This window comes from Pleurodeles waltl, chromosome 4_1 (assembly GCF_031143425.1).
Source record: "Pleurodeles waltl isolate 20211129_DDA chromosome 4_1, aPleWal1.hap1.20221129, whole genome shotgun sequence".
Lineage (NCBI taxonomy): Eukaryota > Metazoa > Chordata > Amphibia > Caudata > Salamandridae > Pleurodeles > Pleurodeles waltl.
The window spans coordinates 1005329869-1005346417 of record NC_090442.1 but is presented as its reverse complement, the minus strand read 5'-3'; the positions used below and the strand labels follow the sequence as shown (position 1 = coordinate 1005346417).

General features: G+C 46.6%; 1 protein-coding gene across 1 annotated transcript in view; it reads left to right on the top strand.

Moving 5' to 3' along the window:
- The window catches only part of PUS7 (pseudouridine synthase 7), a 255751-nt gene that overhangs the window by 195911 nt on the left and 43291 nt on the right, over positions 1-16549 (top strand). The window contains exon 12 of the mRNA XM_069229854.1: positions 11874-12000. Within this exon, the coding sequence (XP_069085955.1) occupies positions 11874-12000 (127 nt within the window). The remainder of the gene's footprint in view (positions 1-11873; positions 12001-16549) is intronic.

The window sequence follows — 16549 nt, the reverse complement described above, 5'->3', positions numbered from 1 at the left end:
ACCCCATCCTTACTGTCGACTCCGACACGGAGCTAGACCAGCGTTGCCGACTCACACTTCGACAACGGCCTTGCCCCATATGTCGGATCCTGACCCTTATTCTTATGCGATGGGGTACGGTGAGGAATGGGAGGGATCGCTGGACCTTTTAAAATGCCAGCTACAAGACCCTTTGGACTGGCTTACAGACCTGGTGAAGCAGGGGCTGCAGAGGAGGGAGAATCCTATTCCATGGTGGTGTGAAATGCAGCCGAGGTCCTGATCCTCGAGCTGCCTTTGGTAGCAGTCAGGACTAAGCTCCTGACATGTGCTTCAGCCTGGGGTTTCCTCCTCTGAACCCCCTTTTGCCCTTCAATGAAGCCCTTACCAATGTCCGGCTGGGTACCTGGTCCAAACATAGCACAGGGGCTCCTGTGAACAGGTCAGTTGTCCGCTGCCATCAACCTGCTCCAACTGACCCTCCGACACAACACCCCTCCCCTGAGAGCTTGGTTAAGCAAGCCTCTACTTTCCAGGGTGCTGTCCCTTCTGCACACCTTGATAGGGAATCCAAGAGGCTGGACCAACTTGGGAAGAAGATGTTTTCTTCTTTCAGCCTGGCATTGCGATCTGTTAACACTGCATGCCTTTTGGGCTGTTACTCCCATATGCTCTGGGATACGGTTACGGAAGTACTGCCACAGTTCTCGGAGAAGGCCCAGGCTGTACTCTCTCAAGGTGTTTCTGATGGGACATACGCAGCAAAATTCACACTCAGATGTGGACTGGACACGACCAACTCACTGGGCACAGTAGTTGCATTGACGGTGACCTGAGATACAACACCTGGTTGAGGACGTCTGGCTTCAGGGGGATGTCCAAGCCGATCTTCTGAACATGCCATTTGATGGCACCTGTCTCTTCGGAGACAAAGCAGAATTTGCAAGAATTCTCGTGCTATGGCCGGGTCCTTGGGCCTCATGGCAGCCCCTCATCCACCTCAATCTGCTTTTCGCCCCTTTCGTGGCTACTGAAGGGGTGCCTCACCATGTCAGTTCTCTTCCAGCCACCATGCCGTGTACGCTGCCCAGCTCCATGCGAGGCTAAGGACGTGTGAATGCTCACTATGGCTCAGGTTCTTTCTACCCTGGCCCCTGGAAACTCGATGGAAGTGTTGGACTTACTTCCACATTCCTGTCCTTTCCACAGCTGTTACTTGGGAATCACGGTGGGCCACGAGCACTTTCAGTTCACTGTACTCCCCTTTGGCCTTACCAGAACACCTCAGGTGTTCAACAAGTTGATGGCGGTGGTTGCAGCTCACCTGTGGAGAGCAGGGGGTTTCAGTCTTACCCAATCGTGACGCTCAACGACTGGCTGTTGAAGGTGGGCACACCCCAGACTGTGGTCTCCCACCTTCAGAGTATGGCAAACCTTAGGCATTCACTGGGGTTCACTATAAACGTACCAAAGTCACACCTGACTGCCTCTCAGACACTCGCTTTCATCGGAGCTGTTCTGGACACAGTGCAGCTTCAGGCTTATCCTCCCAAATGACGAGTCAAGGATATTCAGGCTACACCGATGTTTCAGCCTCTGTTCTGGATTTTGGTGACTCTGAGGCTGCTGTACCTCATGGCCTCCTACATCCTTCTGGTGACACATGCCAGATGGCATATGGGGGCTCTGCAGTGGGACCTGACGTTCCAGTGGGTGCAGCATCAGGGAAGTCTGTCCTACATGATCCAGATCTCGGGGGGAACAGCACATGATCTGCAGTGGTGGCTTTTGAACCGCGATTGTGTCAGAGGCGGATCCCTCTCCCTTCCCCAACCAGATCTAACAGTAGTGACAGATGCAGCACTCCTGGGATGGAGCAGCCACCTAGGAGAGGTGGAAATCAGAGGCATCTGATCTCTGGCGGAGTCTGACTTAACATCAGTCTGTTGGAGCTCTAAGCTAACAAATTAGCGTTGAAAGCATTTCTTCCGTCTCCCAAAGGGAAGTAAGTGCCGGTGTTTTTGAGGAGAACCCAACTGCCATGTGGTGTTGTAACAAGCAGATTGGAGTGGGGTTCCTTTGTCAAGAGGCTTTGCGCCTCTGGACATGGCTGGAACAACAAGGCATATCCCTGGTGGTTCTGAACGTCAGAGCAGACCAACTCGGCCGACAGTGCTTAGTCAATCACGAATGACTTTGCCATCCAGAGGTGGTGAAAGTTCTTTCAGCAGTGGGTTAAGCCTTGGTTAGATCTGTTTGTCTCCAAAGATAACATTGGAGTGTAGGAAGCTGGCCTGTTATGTTTGCACCTTATACCAGGTCCAGGCATCCCTTATTAGTTACTGAACAGTGTCTAGGAAACCAGGGCTCTCTATTGGTAGCTGTGGTGAGCAGCCAAGACTTATCTAGGAGGAGTGTAAAGCACTTACAATACCACAGTAGTCGCACAGCAACTTATCTCACATGAAAGAAACCACACAGTGTTGCAAATATAAAGGTACTGAACTAGATTACTATAGGCAGTCCCCCAACTGGAGGTAGGTATACACTATATATACACTGTAAGTACTAGGAATAAGCACAGAAAAATAACAAGCATTGGTATGAAATAGCAAAAAAAGAAGCTAGGGATCTATAGGGGGCCAAACCATATACTAAAATAGTGAAATGCAAAGCTAGGTCTCCCACTCAAGGATGTGGAATAGTTAGTAGGGAGCTGGGAAAGCTTGCAACCCCAAGAGTTGAGTACTTAGATGACCCCCAGCGACAAGGAGAGCAGAGGTAAGTTACCTGGTCTTCCCATAGACTAACCAGGGGACTTGGTAAAGGACTTGGTAAAGGCAGTTTGCAAAAACAGGAGAAGCCCAGTGGGACCCAACAGTGGATTCCGGATGAAGAGGACATGCAAAAGAAGGGGGCAGAGTCCAGTCCACGCAGGAGTGTCCAGGTGGGGCAGGAGCTACTACCCACCCTTCTTTTGGAAGAAGATCCGGGTCGTCGGTGGAAGGTGAAGACCATTTGTGGAGCCCAGGAGCTGCAGAGGAGTCCCTGAAGTTGTGCAGAAGCTGTCCCACCTTGGCCGACGGGTCAAAGACGGGTCAGTGGTCAGGAGGACCATCAACAAGCCTTGGCAAGTGCAAATTTGGACAGAGTAGGATTTGCAGAGCTCAAAGGATTAGCAAGGTCCAGGGGACTCGACCCTTGGAGGAGAGTCCGTACTGACCCTCAGCAGTCGGGAAAGCCAGCAGAAGCAGTTGTAACCACCACAGGCAACCCACTAGGAGCAGGCACAGTATGGTGAAGTGAGGCCCAGTCAGCACAGCTGTAGAGGAGTTCCACATCGCGGGAGCAGCAGAAAGGAGACGGTTTTTGCAAGGATGAAGTGCTGGAGCTGGGGCCACTTGGAGCCTGAAGATCCCTCGAGCAGGAATCAACAAGCCCTGGTTACTGCAAGAGTCACGGTGCACAGGGATTCTGTCCTGCAGGGAGAGGCAAGGGCTCACCGTCTCCCAAGTTGGACCAACAACAGAGAAGACTAGGAGGACCACTCAGAACCACCACCTGTTTTGGAGGATCCACACAGAACCAGAGGAGCGCATATCCCAGGAGCCAGATGTCGTTGCCTTAGGTGAATGCAGATGCAAGGGTGTGGCTCCTTCATTCCAAAGGAGATTCCTTCTTGCTTCTTTAATGCAGCTGAAGTATTGCAGACCCCAGAGGATGCAAAGAGTTGGACATGTTGCAATTGCTAGAAGGAGACGGAGAAACACTGTTTCAAGGCGAGGTTGTCTCGGGAGTTGCAGACTTGTTTCGTTCATTTGAAGTCCAACAGTGGCTCCAGTGACCAGGAACAGAAAAGGTAGATGCTGAGAAGTCCTGGTGGAGTCTTGCACACTGAATCTTGGGTCCCACTAGCATGGAGTCCCTAAATAGCTCTAACAGGGGGCTTGGTCACTCTGCAGGGTGACCACCTATCAAAGGGGGGGGTCACTGATGTCAGTTACCTATCCTAACCTACCAGATGCTCCCAGTGCCTCTGCACCTCTTCTTCCCAGGATGGCAGAATCAAGGGGCTACCTGGAGGAGCTCTGGGCACCATCCCTGGGGTGGTGGTGGAGGACAGGGGAGTGGTCACTCCCCTTTCCTTTGTGTAGTCTTGTCCCTGGACTGGTGCAAACCAGATTTTGTAAGGAGGGCACCAAACAAAGCAATCTTTGTTTGGTGTCCTCCTTACAAAATTCGTTGCTTGCAAAGCAAGCCAGTGGCGTGAGGAGGCTACACCTCCCCAGCCCAGTAACACCTCTTTCTAAGAGAGAGGGTGTTGCATCCCCTCTCCCACAGTAAATCCTTTGTTCTGCCTTCCCCTGCTTGAGCTGGTCAAGCAGCAAGAGAGCAGAACCCTGTCAGAGAGGCTGCAGCAGCGTGGGCTGCTCGCAAACCCTGGAAGACTGGTAGGAGCAATACTGGGGGGGTCCTCTAAGAAGCCCCCAGAGTGCATAGAACCATTCTACCAATAGTGACAGTATTGGGATATGATTCCGACATATGTCATACCAAACATGCCTAGGTTCAGAGTTACCATTGTGTTTCTGAACCACAGGTAATGAGTGACCTGTGGCCAGTACACAGGTAAAATGGCTTCCCGTCCTTACGAAGACCAGTGCATTGGAACTGGAGTTTGCAGTTGCACCTCTGCTCATGCAGGGGTGCCCTCACACACAGGAAGCTGCACCCTGCCCTTTGGGCTGAAAGGGCCTACCATAGGGTTGACTTACAGTGACCTGGTGTAGTGACCAGCAGTTAAAGGGCGTATGCACCTTTTCACACAGGCTTCAAATGGCAGGCCTGGAGACACAGTTTGCATGAGCTTCTATGGGTGGCATAATACATGGTGCAACTCATGGGGGACTCCTGGTGTACCAGTTCCCTGGGTACCTAAGTACCATATACTAGGGACTTACAGGGGTACACCAGTATGCCAATTGTGGGGAGTAAATGGTACAAAAGCAACCAAATTTAGAGGAGAGAGCACAATCACTGGGGTCCTGGTTAGCAGGAGCCCAGTGAAAACAGTCTAAGCAAACTGATAACAGGCAAAAAGTGGGGGTAACCATACCAAAAAAAAATATTTTGTATAGTCCATTCCCTGTAGATGGCTCAACACAACAATTTAGGATTTTTACCTCTCACCTGTTTGAGCTATAGGAAGGGCTTGTGGTCTGTCTGAACAAGGAAGTGAGTTCCAAACAGGTATGGCCTCAGCTTCTTCAAGGCCCAGACCACAGCATAAGGCCTCCCTCTCAATGGCTGACCATCACTTCTCTCTGGGGGTCAACCTTCTCCTTATAAAAGCAACAGGTTGATCCTGGCCCTCTTCATTAAGTTATAAAAGTACTGCCCCTATCCATACCTCAGACTTTCTTTGGCATCTTTTTGGATATGTCATTTAAGGGTGCTGTAATGGAGTAATACCCTTTACTGAACCTCCTGTAGTACCCAGTCAGGCCTAAGAGGGCTCGGACTTGGGTTTGAGTAGCAGTGGCAGCCCAATCCATTATGGTTTGGATTTTGCCCTGAGGGACTGGATTTGGCCTCCACCTACTAGGGGGCCCAAATAAACCACTTTGCCCTGCCCTATCTGCCATTGTGACGCCTTGATGGTGAGGCAAGCATTTTTTAGGGCCTCGAGTGACTTTCCAAGGTGGACCAGGTGATCATCCCAGGTGAAGCTAAAGACAGATATGCTGCACTAAAGCTTACCAGACTTTGGAGAACTTTGTTCACCAATCTTTGATATGTTTCAGGGGCACTCTTTAAACCAAAGGGCATCACTGTAAGAGATAATGCCCACTAGGTGTTGAGAATGCCGTTTTAGGTTTGGCATCCTCTGATAATTTGATCTGCCAATATCCAGCAGTCAAATCAAATGTACTGGGATACTTGTCAGCAGCCAGATTATCTATTAGATAACCGGCCAAAGGGATTGGATGAGCATCTGTCCTGGTGACTGTAGACAGGCCTCTGTAGTCAACTCAACTAATCTCTCTTACCATTTTAGAGTGAGGCTTGGGTACCAAGACTACAGAACTAGCCCAAGGTCTGGTTGAAGGCCAATGACTCCTAAATCGTGCATCTTTTGCACTTCTGCTTTGATGCATTCTCTTACATGTTCAGGCTGCCTATATATTTAGCTTAGACTGTCTTTGATGCATTCTCTTACATGGTCAGGCTGCCTATATATTTAGACTGTCACCTGTGTCAGTGTGTGTGTTTATACCAGGTGGTTTGACCAGGGTTCACGGAAAATAGTTCAGAGAACTGCCCCAGGAGATTTTTACAGTCATCCTTTTGCTGGTCAGAGAGGCAGTCAGCAAGAACTACTCCCTCTACTGAGCCATCTCCTGGCTTGTGGGAGAAGAGGTCAGCGAGAGGGTCAATCTTTTTTTCCTGACCCTCATCAGTGGGTATAAGCAAGTCATGCCAGCCCTGTCGTAGTAAGGCTTCAGGCGATTCACATGAAGCACTCTGTGGTGGCTTCTTGTGTTGCCTAGGTCAGCCAGGCAGGTAACCTCACCTTTCCTCTCCACCATAGTGTGAGGACAACTCCACTTATCTTTGAGTGCCCTGGGAGCCACAGGGTCCAGGACCCACACTTTCTGTCCTGGCTAGTAAACAGCCAGCACAGCCTTTTGTTCATGCCATTGCTTTTGCAGTTCTTGGCTGGCCTCAAGGTCTTTAGATGCCCTCTTCAAGTACTCGGCCATTCTGGATCTTGGGCCCAGTACATCCTGTTTGGGAGGGTTTGAGAGGTTGCTCCCAACCTTCTTTTGCAAGGGCAAGTGGACTCCTAACAGGATGTCCAAACAAAAGTTGAAAGGAATTATAGGCCACTCCCTTCTGTGGAACTTCCCTGTAGGCGAGGAGAAGGCAAGGCAATAGGACATTCCATGTCCTCCTGAGTTTCTCTGAGAGTCCCATGACCATGCCTTTGAGGGTTTTGATGAAGCTCTCAACTAACCCATTTTTGGATGATAAGGGGTGGTGAATTTATATGTCACACCATACTCCTTCTACATGGCTTTAAGGTATGCAGACATGAAGTGGGTATCATTGACTGATAGCACCTCCTTAGGAAAACCCACACTGGAAAAAGTTCACAGCGGGCCTTGGCCACTGCAGGAGCTGTAGTAGTCCTAAGTGGAATGGCTTCTGGGTACCTGGTGGCATGGTCCACCACCTCCAGTATTAAACTGTTCCCAGATGCAGTAGGAGGGTCAAGCGGGCCAGCAGTGTCTACCCCTACCCCCTCAAATGGTACCCCAACCACTGGTAATGGAATTACGGGGCCTTTGGAGTGCCACTTGTCTTGTCACTGGCTTGACCGGTAACATAGGAGCAACAAAACTCCTATGTATCCTCAGACATGTAAGACCGGTGAAAGTGAGGGACAAGTCTGTCCTAAGCCTTGCTTTGCCCCAAATAGCCTGCAAGGGGAATATCATGTGCCAAGGTCACTAAAAACTCCCTAAACGTTTGAGGAATTACCAACCTCCTGGTGCCACCAGGTTTGGAGTCCCTTGCATCAGAATAAAGGAGGTTATTGTCCCAGTAGACCCTGTGGGGTCCCACTGACATCCCCTGCTTCCTGAGCTGCAGCTTGCTGCCTCAGACATTCTAAAGTAGGACAGGACTTCGGTTCTAGAGTAAGTTCCTCCCTGGTGGGTCCTCCTACACCTAAGACCTCACTGTATCAGCTTTAAGCTCCTCTGGTGTAGGTTCCACCAGAGGGGCAGGTTCCTCTGTCAGGAGTAGGATCCTCATCAGAAGTCTAAAGAGGGAGTAACTTTTTACCCTGCCTCTCTCTCTTTTTGGAAGCTTCCTGGGCCATTTCCCCAGGCTCCAGTGCTCCTTGCTCTCCCTGTTTCTTGGCCTGTGCTCTTGTTGAAGCAAAGATGTGCCCAGGAATCCCCAGTATTGTTGCATGGGCTTCCACCTGCACTTCAGCCTAAGGTGAAGTCTCCAAATCATTACCTAACAGACATTCTATAAGTAGGTCAGTGGATGCCACAACTTTCTCTTGGTCAGTAACCTACACCTCCATTCCCCCACCCACCCCCTGCTAAGATCAACAACAGCCATGGGGTGGCACTGAGTGTTGTTGTGAGCGTCAGTAACTTGGTAAGTGTGACCAAGTAGGTGTTGTTTAGGTGGCACCAGTTTTTCAGTCACCATTGTGACACCAGCACCTGTGTCCCTGTAGGCCTTCGCCTCAACACTATTGATAAGGGGATGCTGCCTGTACGTAACCTGGTTAAGGGGACAAGCAGCTACAATGGCAAGATCAATGCCACCCTCAGAAACCCGAACTGCCTCAATGGTCTCTCTGACTAACCCAGAGCCCACTAAAGTTCACAGGGTGAGCCCAGCTATGCTTTTGGACTGACTACTACTACCATTTGCTATTGCTACTGCTAGGGGCACTAGGGGTAGAAGGGGTAGAGGTAGTAGCAGGCTTGGTGCTTTTTTTTTTTTGGACAGGTGCTGTCACCTGCCCTGTGGCCTTTTTTTCCACCGATGTAGCACCAAGGTTGTGGGAAGAGGAAGAGGATTTAGACCAACCCCAGGAAAAAGTTTGCGGACCTCCAGATGACTCTTTCTTGTCTTTAGATTTGTCCCCACCTTTGTCCTGAATCTTGGAAGAATCCTTCTACTTTTTGTCACCCCTGTGGGAGTTTTCCTACCCACTCTGGTGCGAACCCATTTGTCTGCCATCTTTCTCAATTCTTGGGGAGTGGTCAGATCTAAGTCCACCAGGTACTGATGCAGCTTATCAGAAATGCAATTATTAAGAATGTGCTCTCTGACAATAAGATTGGAGGTAAGTATAGACTATATGTACACAGTAAATACTAAGAATTAGCCCAGAAAAGCAACCAGCATTGGTAAGAAATAGCAAAAAAAATAGAGCCCTGTAGGGTGGCCAAACCATGTACTGAACTAGTGGAATACAAAGTTAGGTCCTCCACCCAAGGATGTGGAGCAGTTAGTAGTCGACTCCAGTTAGTAGCTGAGAGAGGCCAAGAGGTAGATAACCTCTTACTGTAAAGCGATCCGTTCCAACAGGTTGCCAACTAAGCATTGCAGGCACCAGGAGGGTGCAGAGGGACAGAGCCAGCGATCCTTTTGGCCAGGGGTTCCCAACCTGTGGTCCAGGGACTCCTGGGGGTTCGTGACTGCTTAGAAAATTAACTGATATTAACAGATTAATAAAGAGTATATGCACAGAGTGGGTTAATGTACAATTAAACATTTTAAAAGATACTGTAAATGTCAAGGAATTTGAAATTGGAAGCTAAAAATATAATTAGTATCCTCAGACTGATTTGTGAGAGCAGTGCAGGTGCATCAAACAGAATTTAGTGTGGATGATGTGTGGCTTCAACTGAATTTAGAAAAGCTCCAACTTTCCTATTAATTGCTTTTTATTTTTTGTTTGTGTGTGTTTGATGGAATGCTTGTGTCTGTATTTTTACTGTATTGTTTTGTGATTCAAATCATCAACAATGTTTAGGCCAGGGTCCCCAGCTTCCAGTAATGACTCAGTGGGGGTGAGTCCCAGGGTTCCAATAATGATTCAGTGGGGGTTCCACTAATAATAAAGTGGGGGTCAACAGAAGTCAAAAGGTTGGGAACCACTGCTCTAAGCCACAAATAGTATAGTAATGACAGGTCATAAGGTAAGGGACTTCTCGTACAGCTTCTTTGTTCCCCATCTGTCCCCGTCCTCCTCCCCCCCAACGCCTTTGTGGAAACTGTCCTCCAAGGAAGTGCTCCGCTCGGGCCTGGTAGCGCTAATAGTGCGGTTCATTCTCCACCAGCAGGGCTTCTACTTGTCTGGTGTGGGCTGATCGCCCGGTCAGAGGTAGCCGGCGTCGAGGGCAGCGGGCCGGTCCCCAACAATGCGCCCACTCCCACAACACTCCTTTGAGCTCAGGGGGTGGAGTAGAGTGCAGGCTGTGGTGAGCTGCTCTGATGGCGGGCTCGGCTAGCAAACCGGGGCCACCATCTTGACCTGCGCTGAGATCCAGCTGCAGTCATCTTCCCCCACTCACCGGCCTCGCCAAGTTGTCTGGAGGGCACTTGGGGTCTCCCATGTGATCATGGCCTCCTGGCAGCTCTTTGTCAAGAGAAACGGGATGTGTTTGGCGGCTGTAAGTGGCCAGGTGTTTGCGAACGGCAAAGAGCTCGCACTGGCCACGTCCTCGGGTCATGGCAGGTCTTTAAAACATTGTTTAGGCAAAGTAACTATGTTGTATATGTTACACTAATATATTGCAAAGAGTGTGAACACACGTATTGTGTCGCCTTCCTCTAGGGTGTAATATGTCTCCATCTCAAAATAAGAGAAGAGGCCAGCTACTAACCGCAATCTCAAAGAAAGGAAGTAAAGAAAGCTTTACTTGAGAGATTTCTGGCTGCACAAGCAACACCTGTAGGCTTCTGGAGGAGCAGAGATGACCAAGTTTGGAGCATGAGCATGACAACTCCAGTGTGTTGTCTCTTGATAAAATCTTAAGCTGAGGGAGCAGTCGGCCCACAGGCTAAGCAAGATTGCTGCTTTATGAAATCCAAGTAACTTTTCAAATGTTTACTTTTTTTTTTTTAAAACACTTGCCTGATTGACCCGGGTCCTGCACCTCAGCATTCTTGCTGTTTTAAAGATTTGCAGATTATGGCTCACAAGGCTGTTAGCTAGATTGAACTGGTTTATCAAGCTCCTCTCAAGCAAGGAAGCCGATGCTGTGCAAACGTGTGTGCTGTTTTGAGTGGCATTCACATTGACTGACTGCCAGAGATGCAAGACCCCTCAGCAGTGCAGTAACCCATCAGTGATCCTTTCCGTTCTTCCTGTGCAGAATTAGGGCATGGTGCTGCCCTTCAAACATAGGTTACAAGAGACTGGTTAGTAAATCGGTGAATGAGAGTCCATTTGGTCTTGCAGTGGCCCAAAGAACCAATAAACAGTGGTGCCCATAGTTCTTATACGGAACTTAATTTGTCAGCTGCATTCTTGGCTGCCATAATGACTCTGGCCCTCGAGACTCACCATTTCAATGTGTTGTGGTGTCTGCATTGAGTTTCTTTTTGTCATATTTGAGTTCAGGATGCCCTGAAAGCTATAATATCAGGATAGCTTTCCACGTGGGGGCAACAAATGGCAAATCAATATAATGGCCATATCTATTGAATGCCCCAACCTCCCTCTCACCAACCTATAGACCTTCTAAATTTTACTCAAGGTGGAATTGTTTTTTGACAAAATGGCTACCACAAGCTTCCCTGGAGAGAGAATTATCTAGTGAAATACAACTTTTGTTCTCTGCTGTACAAGAGATGGCTTATTCCTCTACCCTGGGCATTTTAGTAAATCGACATCCATAGGCAAAGGTTTAACCTCTTAAGAATGCCACCACCCAGTTAGCTGTAAGACATAATGAACACACCCTGCTGAGACCTTGTCACCTAATCAGAGTTTCAAGACAGGATTCTTGGAGGTACAAAAAATATACAGAAGAGTCACAGCAATAGAATTTTCTTCATGAGTACAGTGACAAACATCAGAACACTTGATAGCTTTAACATGTTCAAGTTGTTTCTTCATTCACAAAATAGACAAATCTACCCCTAAAACGCCTACACTAGGGCCTGCCTGCAATGGGTTTAACACATAATGAGTGTTCTCAGTGATTACATGACTTTTATTCTTGGTTTCAGAGAAGAACAGCTCATATAAAGCTATCATTTTTTTGAAAAATAATAGTTCATGATGGTTAATTAAGGTGTAGCGTTGCTTTTAACACATTAATGGGATATTTGTTTGCTATCTTCATTAGATTCCAAGGAACAATCGCCTGATGTACATTCATAGCTATCAGAGTTATGTTTGGAATAATATGGTGAGCAAGAGGATAGAGGAGTATGGACTCAAAGCCGTTCGAGGGGACCTCACACTTAAAGGAGGTAAGCAAATAGATTACTATTAAATGTATGACTTACATCACACTCATGAGTTTGTGAATCTAGCTTCAAAATCACACAAAAGGGGAAGCTTTGGCGTTGCCACCTTGAAACCAGTGTATAATAGACAAATTCAGAGTGCAGCAGACCAAAGTCTGGCCACGTTAGAGAAGCTGAACAATGGAAAGCTCTAATTCCAGTGCTCAGAATAAGAAACCCCTGCTTGAAATGTCATTGTATAAATACTTGCAAACAATATGTCTTGCAAAACTTTTATCACATATTAATTTTCTCTCCTTTTACTCCTGTTCCGAACCTTATTACAATTTCTATATCCTCTCAAGCAGGTAAAGGTGCTATTCAGTGAATGATTACATAATACATCTTAAAACCCAGACAGACATCAAATAAAGCTGCATACTGGATTTCATGTTGCTGGTTATGAGATATGACTGATTACAGAGCATTGTGTTTTTCTCTACAATGAATCGTCCCTTTAGGAACTATGGCTTACATGGCAGCATCTCTATAAGAACCCTGACTTAAAAGTTTTATCCTTTGTATACTCAATTGCATTTACGATTTAAAACAAGACCGAGACAAAGAGTAGTGCATTTAACATTAGTAAGCATGATACTCTAAATATGTATCTGGGAGCAATGATTCATTTATTTCTTTTGTTCATTGATAAGAAACCATTTCACTGTTAGTTGGTGATTTGACGTGGGCATGGCATCTGATGATTGGAAGATTTGGCTAACAAAAGAAATACTCTATTTGAATATTGTGAATTATGCTGTGCACCTTTGACCCTGGTCTTCCCTAAAGGCCTACTCAGTTGTAGCTTGCATTCCCAGACCCCATTATCTTAATTCGTAACAGACTCTTGCCCCACTTCTCCTTTGAGTTTAACATCAAGCCAGTCACACCCTATGGCTTTTTATCTCGTTTAGCATCTTGACACATCCCATTTCATACTTCAGATGTCAAGCCCATGACTTACTTATCCTTTTAGCACTGACAGAATTAAGTGTCACTGTTCTCTCTTTGAAGGTGTAAACTCTATACTACTTTAATTTTTTTTTTTTAAAGTGCAAATTCATATGTTTCTGAAGATATTTCACTAGCTACCCATCAATGTGAAATGGCAATAGAAGGTTTTCCTCCATAACATTCTATGCAACTGGGTTCAGGAGTATCTCTGAAACAATGTGTCAAAGCGATATTGTTTACTTACACAAAACCATCTTAGACTTTTGAATATGCCTGTTGTTGCCATTTCTTTCTTAAACATTGTGCAATCAAAGCACCTCAATACTGTATGTTTCTTCCAAATTTACATCTAAATATCAATATATTATGAAACTATGAAAGACATTCACTCCACTGCCACCACTGGACTGATATAACCAAGTCCTGTAAGTGGTGGAAATGGCTACGCTCTACGGTTGGCATCTCAAGAACTGTTACAGGAATTAGTAGAGGAGGGAGTTGTGCCTCATCTTGAATCTCTACCAGTTCCACCTACATGTAGAAGTTGAAAATGCAAGCCTTTTCTCTGATACTGGTACTCTTCACAACTGGTTGTGCTTCGTGGATTTAAGGGTGTATTTTTATGTGCTCATGCTAAAGGCGCTCCAATAGAATCCATTGTTAACAGTAGGAAACTAACACAACCAGTACAGTACACTGCCAGTAGCTTCAGCATCATCCCCTTGTGTGCTCATAACATCCTGACACCATTGGTGATTTTCTTGACTAAGTTCACTGCCAATCATACCTTGACGACTGTCTCTTTCGTGCAGCGTCTAGTGAGTGTGGAGTCCACATTGACACCTAGTACTAGAAAAACAGTTGAAGCTTATCCCTATCCACTTAGCTTTGTTTCCAACCTTGCTGGGATACTACTTCCACTTCCATTGCCTGGAGCTGACAGTCACCCCGATTCCTCAGAATATGGGTTGAGGGGTACATTGTTAGGAACTCCAGCAGTACGTAGTTGGATAAATGGGATACATTCCTTTGCACATAAATGTGCATAAACGTTTTATGCTGCAGGCATCCTTCTTTGCACCGGTGACTGACCTATTAGTGCTGATATCTAAGAGGGTGATGGTTCTCCCAAACAATATCACAGCTCTTCTGTGTCAGAAAACAAGGAGACATCCATTCACCACAGTTCTGGAATCTCGGTATTGATGTATGGAAGTGAGCATGGGAACCCAGCACGTTCCAGATGGTTTCCTACGTTGCATGGCGCACTAGAGAATACAGCCTAACATCCTTATGGAAGGATGTCCCACGAATGGGAATGCCTTCAAAAAGTCCCCATCTTCGAGGAAGGACTAACGGTGGTTCTGTATGCTTTTCCCCTAACCAATCTAATATCGAGGGTCCTCCACAAAGTCAGAGAGGCCAGGAAAGCCTTTGATGCAAGTCCTCAAGCCACGCCACCCTCAGCCTGGTACTCTGATCTACTCCATTTTATAGAGAGGTGCAACATCCATATCGCCCGCCTTCAAGGCCATAGAGGATGGAGAGTTCAACACACTTATTGCCATCACTCTGCTTATATGCATGGTTCATGGGGAACTGACTTTTGAAGAAGTAGGCTTCCTTTCAGACATCCTGTAGTATTAGAGGCTGTCAGAAAATACTCCAGTACAGCGAAGCAGGAAAACACTTGGCACAGGGTCTGTTATTTTGCCTTGGTAACCTGCTCCCATGCTCAATTATTGATGCAGTGATGTTTTCAAACCATCTGGCTCAGACTGGCAGGGGTCTTCAAACTGGGGGACTGCCCTCCACCCCCTGACGGGGACCTCAATTGATCCCAGGGGGACGCCAGGCTCTGGCCAAAAGAGGCATTATAACACTGCTTTTTTAAAGTATTAAAACATTTATTGCATTTTTACAAGGGTAACAGGAGTTAACTGCAATGTTTAAATAAGTCTAGACATATGTAAACATTGCCAACTTAATAGAATAATTGGGCAGATTTCTGAGGGAGGGCCCGAGGATTTTTTTCCCTGCCCACCTCAGGGTAGCGCAGCATTAAAATGTTTGAAAACCACTGCCATTGGGGCTTACAGAGAAAGGCTTTTAAAGTCCTTCTCGTAGGTGAGTGGGGCGATGATGTGTCATCTGACATTCCTGGTGCATTTGTTCCATCTGGTATGCCAGCCCGCGACCCCTGAATGTTAATTTGGTTCTAGCCAGGGTGATGCAGAACCATTTCTTGCCAATGCCATCCTGATACCTAAAATCTTTAAATGTGGTTGGCATCCTCTCTAGCTAACATCGCCCTCACTCATCAGCGACCCTTTCGTGTCTTAGAGCCCTTCAGTGTCTCCCAGGAACAAAGTGCTCGTTTGGATACATTCTTCCTCCATCCTGAAAGTGCTCTTTGAGTTCATTCTGAAAGAGGAGCTTGTTCTTCCAACTTTCTTTCCACTTCCACATTTCCCATCCTGCACAACTTGGATGTGAAACACGATTTGCGCTTTTATCTTAATTGAACCAGATACCTGCATTTATCAGACTACCTGTTTGTGACCCATGGGGTACTGGTGTCAGTTGAAGCCGCTGCAAAGGCCACAATTGCTAGATGGATACCATCCCCAGTTGCTATTGCTGCTTTCTGCACAGTGTTTGATCTGTGTAAGAACACATCACACAGGCCATGGCTTCCTTGGTATGGATTGACTGGTCGCGGGGGTTCTGGGCCTTGGTATGGATTGACTGGTCTCGGGGGTTCTGGGCTTTGGTATGGATTGACTGGTCTTGGTCAGGGGGGCGTTACCCAGGGAACCTGCTCCACATTTTCTTCTTCGAGCAATCCCAGGAGGCAGCACAAATCAGGTGCGACTTATTACTTTCTTACAAAAGATTTATTTTGTCATAATAAGCAAAGTGCGAGGTGCCACCAGAAAAAATGGCCTATGCGTTTCGGCAGAAGCCTTTGACTGAGCCATCCCATAGTGCAGTGCAAGACATACATTTAAAGGAGCACACTCCTTTTGTCTATACCTCCTCTATAAAGGTACACGCACATAAAAAGACCACAATGTCACGTGTAACTTTCCTTTCCAAATAATCACAATATTTGCAGGATTTAGCTTAGTCTGACATGTTTCTTAATACAGTATTTCTTTTTCTCCATACTGTGTCCCTCGCAATAATTTTCTTTGGAGTTATTTCCATAAATTCAAAAGTGAGATTATTACATGATTCCCAAATGAAGTCGCTTATTTGCAAAAAATCATTATAATATTCCTTTTTGATAAAGTGCTTTCAGTTAATAAAGTGCTTTTTTGGGGGGGCATATATTTCCGCAAATTCGACCGATAAATGCCTTATTTTCATAATTCACTTTCTAATAAAGTATTTGTATAGATCTATTTTCATGATTTTAACTCATTAATGGCATATTTGGCATATTTACATATTTTTGTGTTTTCACAAGTTTCCAGTCCTTCGATAATGCATTTGCATGATTCATATAGGCATATAAGTCATTATCTCACATCATTATAATCCTGGTAAAGTACAC